The sequence below is a fragment of the Arachis hypogaea genome, chromosome 11, assembly GCF_003086295.3.
Source record: "Arachis hypogaea cultivar Tifrunner chromosome 11, arahy.Tifrunner.gnm2.J5K5, whole genome shotgun sequence".
NCBI lineage: Eukaryota > Viridiplantae > Streptophyta > Magnoliopsida > Fabales > Fabaceae > Arachis > Arachis hypogaea.
Genome location: NC_092046.1, coordinates 2605658 through 2616060, shown reverse-complemented (window position 1 = coordinate 2616060; position 10403 = coordinate 2605658). Strand labels below are relative to the sequence as shown.

General features: G+C 33.7%; 1 protein-coding gene across 3 annotated transcripts; it reads left to right on the top strand.

Annotated features, from left to right (window-relative positions):
• Positions 1–1002: 1002 nt before the first annotated feature.
• Positions 1003–9045, top strand: LOC112719869 (DEAD-box ATP-dependent RNA helicase 20). 3 transcript variants are annotated; one of them, XM_025770592.2, is made up of 15 exons: positions 1003–1460; positions 2613–2705; positions 2830–2994; positions 3112–3207; positions 3751–3825; positions 4223–4384; positions 4755–4835; positions 5245–5343; positions 6091–6186; positions 6622–6753; positions 7146–7220; positions 7444–7533; positions 7619–7693; positions 7893–8121; positions 8689–9045. In XM_025770592.2, the coding sequence occupies exons 1-14, from the start codon at positions 1104–1106 to the stop codon at positions 8067–8069; spliced, it is 1773 nt and encodes a 590-aa protein (XP_025626377.1). In that variant the 5' UTR covers positions 1003–1103; the 3' UTR covers positions 8070–8121; positions 8689–9045. The 3 variants fall into 3 exon arrangements, with proteins under 3 accessions (XP_025626377.1, XP_072064010.1, XP_025626378.1); XM_072207909.1 differs by having other exon boundaries at positions 7423–7533; XM_025770593.2 differs by having other exon boundaries at positions 7401–7533.
• The last annotated feature ends 1358 nt before the right edge of the window (positions 9046–10403 follow it).

Here is a 10403-nt window from a genome sequence, read left to right as displayed (position 1 = left end):
TAGTAAGGTTTTAACGAGGCATATCCTAAATGGTCATTCAAGGGGGAGTGTTACGATAAGAACAACAATGAATGACCATGGGTGGCTAACATTTTTCATACTGAAGTTCATTATTACCAAAGCCTTTGTATTTAATAACAGTGGAATAAGGTGGCCTCTTTACTTGTATAAATAGAGGCTAAACCTCAGTACGTGATACAACACAAGCAAGTAATAATAAAATCACTTCTCTCTTTATGTTGCAATCAAATACTATTCTCTTTATATTTCTACTACAATTCTTTCTCTTCTTTTATTTTATCAGTATTCTAAATTCTCTTTTCTATTACTCTTTACATATAATATTAATAGCAATATTAATCATCTTTATTATATTGAGATAGTAACAATAAACATATGCAATTCTTTCTCTCTTTATTTTTAATACTTCTTTCTATCTTTGTATATATATATACATTACAACATATAATATTATTATATATATATATATAAATTATTATTGAGCTAATTATTTTAATACTAGAGTCTTCTATTTATACATCTCTATTATATATATATCTTTTATTTCACAACAGAAGTCACCGAATTTTTGTTTTTTACCCATATGAATATCTCTTCACATAAAAATAGTATTTTAATATATATTAAATAAAATAATTGTTTTTGGACAAGAATTGCTTTTTTTTTGTTATCTACAGTCTTTTTCAGCCTGACAAATTATGAATTAGTCTGTCGTGAATGAGTTTCATTTAATGGTCTGCCGTTGACTAATAGATTGTTGTATGTACAAGAAAAAATTTGAGTCCCACTTGGTTTACGTACTTTTTTTTTTGTCAGAACTTTGATTCTTTTATTTTTGGATCTTCATGTATTGGGCCTAAAGAAGAGCTCTCAATCCCAAAAGTGGTTGATGAGACGAAAAAAGCCCAAAACAGAAAGGGAAAAAAAAAAGGATAGTGATGATGACTGATGAGTAAGTCTATCACCTCATCAACACAGCCACCTCTCACTCTCACACACACTTTTCAGTTTCACTCACTTCCTCGCTTCCCTTTTTCTTCTTCTATCTGCTTTTCTTTCTCAACGCGAGGAACCTCGAAACGATGTCGTATGTGCCTCCACACCTCAGAAACTCAACCACCACAACAACAACCACTACCACCACCACCACGACGGCGAAAACCTCCTCCGTAACCCAAGAAAACAACAACGACAATATCAGCAACAATGTTAACCATCAAACTAAGCTCGCATTCCCTTCTTATTCAAACTCACACTCTCACTCTCACTCCAACGGCACCAATGGAACCAATGGCAACGCCAACAACCACAATTCTGTGTCCCATGGTTCTCGCCGCCCCACCGCCACTCCGCAGCCGTCACGGATTTTCGCAGCTCCCGAGCCAGTTTTCCCTCACTGGCAGCCATCCGAGCGCGTTTCACGCATGAGCCCCGACCAGGTCCATTTTTCTCCATTTTTTATGTTTATTTTTTCATTTTCATTGTCACAATCTTAACCGTTTCCTTCTTTCTTGAGTTTTAATCTTTGAGCTGAAATATTTTGATTTCGACGTTTTCATACATTTTGTTGTGTTGTTTTGTTCAATTCCTGTGCTTAGGGTTTTCGGAGTAATTTATTTATTTATCGTCGCGGTTCGGTGGTGTTAATTTGGTGCATTTCTTTGTATGAGAGTTTTCGGAATTGGAGGGTTTCTGTTATAAGATTTGGTGCGTCTTTGGTAACAACTTAATTTTTGGGATATAATTGCCGTATACATAAGATTTTGATTCTGAACTGTTTTGAACTTAATATCAGCTTACTCTACGAAACACTTAAAATCAAAAGCTTTCTAGAAAGTATTGTATCCACAAAATGTTGTTTTTCTAAACATGCCAATGCAGGAGAGTGGTGTTTGAATTGAATTTGAAGTGTCATGTATTGAGGGTATAGATTACGGTATAGGGGCAGTTGTCATTCGTTTTCAGGTGGCTTTATTGGAATTGGGAATATGGTTCTGGGCAATGTGCTGATAGTGAATGTGAGCATGTGAAATTGTGAATTGTGACTTGCAACAATGAGCATGAGAGGAATGGTGGGTGGCTTTTATTTTGCTGGATGTTGTAGACTTTAGATTTTGTAAAAGTGAGTGGAATTGTGAGTTTTGGCTTAAGCATTAAGACAAGGCCTTAGGTTTCCCGTTTCACTTGAGTTTTTATCAAGTTGTGAGAGTTGGCTTGAACTCTGTTTTATCCAAGGCTGTGTAGATTTATTTATGTTTACGCCAATATCCTCATCCCTGATTTCCCTCGTTTCATTTTCAGTTGTTCTAAGTGATCTCTGCGTCATTTAATAATATTTTTAAAAACTGAAGGTGCAATTTCTCTAGGTCATGGTTCCATGAGTTTAAATGGCTACATTGATTGTTCAACCAAGCTATTACACCAAAATAATGGCCAGTTCATTGTATGAGTGATTGAACTGGGTACTCCAGTCCAGTTTTTAAAACATCATCTTTAATATAGCTATCATTATTTCATTTCCTTTTTTCATTACAGAGGCTTTCAAACTCTCTAGTTTTGTTGCTTAACTCTAGGGTGCTTGTTACATGCAGATTGAAGAGGTCCGCCTCCGACTTAACCTTGATGTCACTATTGCATCAGACTCTCCAGCTGCTCCTGCACCAATTGAATCATTTAGTGATATGGTTCTCTCTCTCTCTCTCTCTCTCTCTATATATATATATATATATATATATATATATATTAAATGGCTAGTTAATTTTGAGCAACTATTACACGTGTGTTAAATTTTGATCCCCTTTATTTCAGTGTGTCCATCCAAGTATCATGAAGGATATTGCATATCATGAATACACCAGGCCAACTTCTATCCAGGCACAGGCCATGCCAATTGCTCTCAGTGGAAGGGATCTACTTGGCTGTGCTGAAACTGGTAGTGGGAAAACTGCAGCTTTCACAATTCCTATGATACAGGTCCGAAATTATTATAGCTTGCATGTTTGACTTAACCATGTAATGTTTTCTTAGATATTATGTTCTGAAAAACCAACCTATTTTAATCATCCTTTTTTTCTCCTTTCAAATTTACAGCATTGCATGGCTCAATCTCCTATTCGGCGTGGTGATGGTCCTCTGGCATTAGTTTTGGCTCCTACTAGAGAACTTGCTCAACAAATAGAGAAAGAGGTGTTATACATAATTTTATTTGGGTTATGACTTATATGGGAAGAGTTTCTTCTTAATTTCTTCAATTAGAGTTGATAATTCTCTGTTGGATCATATATATTATTTGGATTGTCTCCAAATTTTTTATACAGCTTAGTTCACATAGTTCTTGAGTTATGATTCACATGAAGTTTTTTACTTTTTCATTTCCTTTTGAGAAGAATTATTCTATACTCGATAGTGTTAGAGAGAGAGTTCATGCTTAAGTTAGTTATGAGGCCTATTCTAGACTCTTACTTAGCTCCCTCTATTAATGCTTTTTCCATTGAAGGGAATGGTCTATTACTTTCCCTTTATGTCCATTCTTGTTCAAATGATTTCTACTATTTATTTTGTACTTCAAAGCTATTTGCTGCCATCTGCCTTTTTTTTTTAATATTGAATTTTTGTTATCATGTTTCTGTTTAGAGTAAGGATCCTTACAAAAATAATTGTCTCCATGAATAGAAGAATCTTTCTATCATATTATTAAGTATCTCTGTTGGTGTTCTGAATCTCGGGCAGGTTAAAGCTTTTAGCAGATCTCTCGAGTCATTGAAAACTGCCATAGTTGTGGGTGGAACTAACATTGAAAAGCAGGTAACTAAAGACATATTTCTGGTCTGAAGCCCCTTTTGGGAAGTTTAATTATCAAGGAATGCTGGTTATCACTTATCTGGTTTGCATTTAAAAATTCTTTTGGTGTATCATACAAGTGCTTTTGTCTGAAATTGGTATTACATGTTGCTTGATGATCATTTTTATTTGTATTGGATAGGAGTTAAAACTTCTATTTTAATATAAATAGTCCCATTGGTTGGTTCATGTTAAGATGCATGCTTTATGTATGCCTAGTTTGGAAAGAGTTGCCCAGCATTGTCTTATTGTTTTAACAAACTATATCTTTTGGGACACAAGGATCAATAAAGCTTTTTCATTGTAAGTTTATAGTTCCAGGATTCCAGCAAGTTTGCTTAGTTTCTGTTGTGTACGACAGAGGTCTGAGCTAAGAGCAGGAGTTGAAATTGCTGTTGCAACCCCTGGAAGATTTATTGATCATTTACAACAAGGCAATACTTCCCTTTCTAGAATTTCTTTTGTTGTTCTAGATGAAGCAGATAGAATGCTTGATATGGGTTTTGAACTACAGATACGAGAGGTTAGTAGTATTGGTGTTTTACTTCTGTATATGAAGTATCCTTTTATATATTTCATGGAGACTCACTTCCCTAATGTAGATAACTAGTAGGATCTTTACTGTAGCTTTTATGCTCTCTTTCACAGTTTTCCAAATTAGATTGTTCCATGCTCCCTCCTGTTTTTCTCTTTTGTAGCTTGTAGCAGTTTCATTTGTCTGCTGCTTATACGAGTTGGGTTTTGTCATATAACTGTGCAATACTTGAATATCTTATTCTTGATTATTGCACACATATGATCTCTGGAGAATAAATTCAGCATTAAATAACCTTTGATGGAATCCAATTATGTAGAAACTGAAGGAATTACACATCTTCAAATTTTGTTTCCAGATAATGAGAAATCTTCCAGAGAAGCATCAAACACTGCTGTTTAGTGCCACTATGCCTGTGGAGATTGAAGCATTATCAAAGGTCAGGTTCCTTTTGATTTCAATACCTCAGTTTCTTTGGCTTGGTTATTTTCTCCACTGTCCCATACCAAAATACAATGTTATTCTGTTATTTTGAAGTGATTTTTTTGTGCTAATGCTTGGCCAAATAACAAAATCTACTTCATTCTCTATTTGCTTCTCATATTTACTGGTAGCTTCCTAACTACTGCTTGATCATCCATGTTAAATTTTATATACATCTTTTGTGATTCAAGTGTCATTCTTTGTTATTTGGCTCTTATTTAGCTATTTATCTTTTTACATACTGTTTTCTTCTTTACAATTAAAACAATTAACTGATATCGCTAGTAATATTTTAAATTTTGTTGTAAGCTTAGTAATTGAAAGAATTTTTTTGAAGTTCACCAATCTATTCTCTCAAATTTCAGGAATACTTGGCTAATCCTGTACAAGTGAAAGTTGGAAAAGTCAGTAGCCCAACAACAAATGTTTCACAAACACTTGTGAAGGTCTCTGAAAATGAGAAGGTACATCTACGCAGATGACAAATTAATTATAGTTTTGTTCAGATCTGGATTAGTAAATAGCAATATACTGTAGTTTCCTGTTCCCAAGAATATTTGTTATCATTAATTTTTCTGAATTTTTTATTCCTATGTTTTGGAGGAGTGTTTTCGAGAAATGTTATATGCAGTTATACACCACCTTACGTGCAACACTTTCCACTTCTGGTATTAAAGTGATTGATAAGAAGTGAGGAAAGATTAAAAAATTGTCTTTTACACCATAAAGGGAAGGTGTATACAACTTAGTGGTGTACCAAAGAGTGATGTAAATATAATTTCTCTAAAATAATTAAGGAGTGGTGATCGAATGGACTTTTTTTTTATCAGAGGGAACAAATGTAATATAGATAAGAGTGAACTAAAATGAGAATAACAAATAAAGTGGAATATAATTTTTTTTAACTTAGATTAGTTCCCTTTTAGAGCCTTGGAGCAACAGTTGAGCTGTTTCCGTATGACCTCAAGGTCACGGGTTCAAGCCGTGGAAACAAACATTGATATAATTATCAGGTTACGTTGCGTACATTACATCCTTTGGGTGTGGCCCTTTCTTGGACCCTATGTTAATGCAGGATGCTTTTGCACCAGGTTGCCCTTTTATTTAGATTAGTTCCCGTTTGACCGTATGTTTTTTGAAGCTTGCATCGTCTAAAGTTTCTGTTCTTCTGTCGTTTGATTTCTGTTCTGAAATCTTGTCTCATGTTGTAGATTGATCGACTTCTAGATTTGCTTGTAGAAGAGGCGTCACAGGCTGAAAAATGTGGTCATCCATTTCCACTAACAATAGTGTTTGTTGAAAGAAAGGTATGCTTTGTTCTGTGCTCATGCCATATATTAATATCACATCTAAATTTTTGTTAGTTGTATACAAGAAATCAAGAGTTAAAAAATCTTGCATGTTTAATGTTCGATGCACATAATGATCTTGCATGCTTGACATTTTATGTCTTCACATTCTTTGCTAAGTCTTCTCAATTTTTATTGCAACCTAACCTAATTACACCCCAACCCCTCCCACCCCCTGTGCCCATCTTCCCCCCTTAGTATTTTAATATTGTAAAGTGAATGATTACAATTTATTTGACTTGTGTGCCTAACTACCTATTAGTATTGGAATTTGGAAACCCTAAGTACTTTGAAATTGTAACGTATTTCTATTGTAGCATAAAATTATATAAGTGACCTCTCTGAAGATTTGAATTTACATCTTTCTCATTAATTCTTTTGGGGTAACTGTAGACGAGATGTGATGAAATTGCTGAAGCACTTGTAGCTCAAGGATTATCTGCAGTTTCTCTTCATGGTGGCCGCAGTCAAAGTGAAAGAGAGGCTGCCCTGCATGACTTTCGGAGTAGCACCACCAACATTTTGGTAATATCTCTCGTACATTGCTAGAGCATATGTTAGTAGCTGCGCAAATATTGTTGAGAAATATAGTGAAGCTTCCTGTGGCTTTCTAATTGCAGTGAAGCCATTGTATTCCTTGGTGTGTTGTATTCCCTTGTTCCTTAAATGTCAAATGGAAAAAAAAGTATTGTATGGTCCCAAATGATTGTATTTATATCCTAAAGATTCTCAGTAAGTTAATACCATTCTTGATACTAATGTCGGCTAGACACTTAAATATCTTGTATTCATGTATGTTGTACATCTGTTTTTCCTTCTTGTAGTTCTAGTTCAAATTTCAATTTTGTTTTATTGTTTGCAAAGTTAACTTTTTTTCACCCACTAGCTATCTTATTCATTGATATTGTATCACACAGGTTGCCACTGATGTTGCATCTCGTGGCTTGGATGTCACAGGAGTGTCGCATGTCATCAATCTAGATCTTCCAAAGGTACTTTGTGGCCAATCATAAACTAATTGATCACCGTATTTTATCTGTTATACACTAGGAAATGGGTTATCTGGAACTGTGCGGGGATTTTCCACAATTAGTGGAGATAGGCCATTCTGCTACAGCTACTTTGGCATCTCATTAGCCTGGTATTTTTTGTTCAAATTTTATTTCATTGAGGAATGCATAATTGAAGCTTCAGTTCTGGCTGCCTCAATTATAGACCATGGAAGATTATGTACATCGGATTGGAAGGACAGGGCGTGCAGGAACAACAGGCCTATCGACTTCATTCTACACTGATCGTGACATGGTGATTGCTATGTTACTTTATTTCAACATGTGTATATATTGAACTATGCTTTTTGTTGATTTTAACATATGGTTCTGCACTTTAGTTCCTCGTTGCAAATATAAGGAAAGCAATTGCTGATGCTGAATCTGGGAACACAGTGGCATTTGCAACTGGAAAGGTAAAATATATTTTTTCTGCTTGAAAAATGTTATAATTTGATATACCATCAACAATGAGTCAAAGCTATGGTGAGTCTTTGTTTTTCAATGAATTCCATGTGAGTCTCACTTATGACTTTTTATATATACAGACAACCGGTGTTTATCCACGAAATTCAACAGGTTTCATTTTATTCTTTTTTTTCGCTTGACTTCTAGGTTGCTAGAAGGAAGGAGAAAGAAGCAGCAGCTGCACAAAAAGAGGCAAATATTGCTTTATCCAAACACTTTGGATTGGGACCTGCTTCAATTAACATCGAAGATAAATATAGATTTATGATTACTACCTCAAACATTAAAAAGGTAGGCGCAGCTGATAGTGCTTGGGATGATTAGTGGAGTGCCAGGTGCTTCCTGAAGATTCATGGCAAATGTCAGATCCTCAAAGGTTGTTAACATAACATATTCTCCCTTCCTATCACTTTCCATTTTCCTTTTTTCAAGCTTAATGTTTTTTAGAAAATATTGCATATGTTGGTTTTGGTCCTTGTAAATTTGTTTTGTTGGTATAGGATATATCAATCTGGGTAATGATTGGGAGTCCTAATCCTCCTATATTTAAATAAGTAAAAAATTCACATATATGTTATATTTTGAAACTATCAAAAATAAAAAAATAAAAAAATCAAAATTTTCTTTATTTAGAAATTAGGAAGATAAATAATTAATTAAGACTCAATTATTTTTCTATCAATCCGTACCATGGTTTGTTTTGCTAAAAATTATGATAATTTTGTTTGTCTTTTCAAATAAGTATTTTTCCCAAACCAATTTATCATAATCTTTCAAGGACTAAAGCTAGATGTTTTGAGAAATGTTTGGATATCAAACTTAAATATTTGCCATTTTTGAAATGTTTGGACTAAACAGTTATGTCTAATTGTTCTTCTTACAACTAGCGACACCATCTTCCCTCACCATCCAATTCTGTTGGTTTTCCTTGTCTATTTTGTAGGTGTTCTGGTTCTTATACTTGGACTGAGTAGATCTGCAGAGTTGTTGCTTCTATGATGTTGGAGATGGACATGTTTCTACGTTTTTAAGTGGACAATTCTACCCATTGTTTTTCACAACAAAGTTGTAGTTTACGCACTTGAAACAAGGTAGCTTGCTAGAATGCTAGATGCTTTGTAGAGGTACCTAACCCGCCTTCAAATGTATATATCCACACATCCTTTGTGTATTCCACCCAGATTTTAGTTTTTTTTTTTCAGTGTCGACTTTATTTAGCATTTGTAGAAAGTCGAGAATTACTTTTATGGAATTTCTTGCACATTTGATGATTTGAAAGGTTATTTGCCGTTTGTCTTGATGACATCTCTATATGTGAGGAGTATATCTGTAAAATGGTAAAGGCCTAAACTTCAAGAGTTATTCAAGAATTTGGTCATCTTGTTGATTATCTCTATTACAATGACGAGAATATAGAAATATTATGATATATTAATATGAGCAATTGTAGCCTGATAGGTGAGATTGCAAATAAAATTCGAAGTGAAGGAAATCCGTCTTCTATTTTTTTTTCTCTTTTTCTTTGTTTTATTTTGACAATTTTTATTGACTCTTAGTTATTATTGGCAGTAAAAATAAGTGTCAATAAAAGTATTATCAATAAAATAAAGGTTCTTTTGATAATTAAATGGTCCCTGACAATACTAAATATTGGGTTGACTGTTAAAATTATTCTATTCAAAATTACTTATTTTTCTTTTAGGGTGGCAGTATCTAAGGTATTGCTATTCCAGCAATGATATTTTTTTGGTATGATGGCTCTTATGGGAATACAATAGATTAGATCCAAAGACTTGACTAGTAGTTGTAGTAGTTTCATCTAAGGTTATAGTCACTTGCTAGAACATAAAAATTCTTATATTGTTATTTTAATCACAACATATATAAGATTTTATTTTATTTCTACAGGTTGAAATGGGTATCAAATATAAATGAAGTTTGATTATTATGAATTATATTGAAAATGATTTGATATGGGAATAAAATTGTGTATATAAACCCTGGTTTTAATTCTTTTGAAATTCTACTCTTTGTATTTAAAATATCAAAACTAAAAGTTTCTGATGGAAAATAATTTAATTATTCATAGTTCAAATATAAATTCTTGGAATAGCACTATAGTCTACAACTTATTAGCTACAAACTCTCTCATAAATTCACCATTTGTTTTACTCTCTACTCACAATTCAACATTGTTGCTATCAAAGGTTATATATATACTTACTAAAAGTGAATCAAATTCAAGATAATAATCTTCATATATAGAAGAAGCGAGAACATACATAAATTTAGATAAAACAAAGATAGAGATAAAAGGGAGACTCAACATAAATTAAACGTTGCAATAATAATATTTCACCAACCCTTAACGTCAAACACAAGATGGAGACACAAACATCTCCATTTTTTTTCTTTATTCCCTATTTTTTGATACATTTTAAATGGCTCCAAATATACAGCAGCCAGCAGGTCCCAAAGACCAGACCAAGCAAAGTTCCCAGTCTCTTCTATTCATCATTGGAACCCCCTCTAAACAAAAGGGTGGTCCCATACACACAACCTTCTCCTAACCTGAATCGGATGACACGTGGCATAAACATATGCACAGGAAAAACACATATCCACCTTCTTATCCTGGGGTCATGTTTATTACAATTA

Excerpts from the sequence above, each read along its gene's own strand:
- LOC112719869 (XM_025770592.2), top strand. The coding sequence starts at position 1,104 with ATGTCGTATGTGCCTCCACACCTCAGAAACTCAACCACCACAACAACA. Across the intron at positions 3,208-3,750 it reads CTCAACAAATAGAGAAAGAG|GTTAAAGCTTTTAGCAGATC; the intron begins GTGTTATACATA and ends AATCTCGGGCAG. Across the intron at positions 7,221-7,443 it reads TCAATCTAGATCTTCCAAAG|ACCATGGAAGATTATGTACA; the intron begins GTACTTTGTGGC and ends CCTCAATTATAG.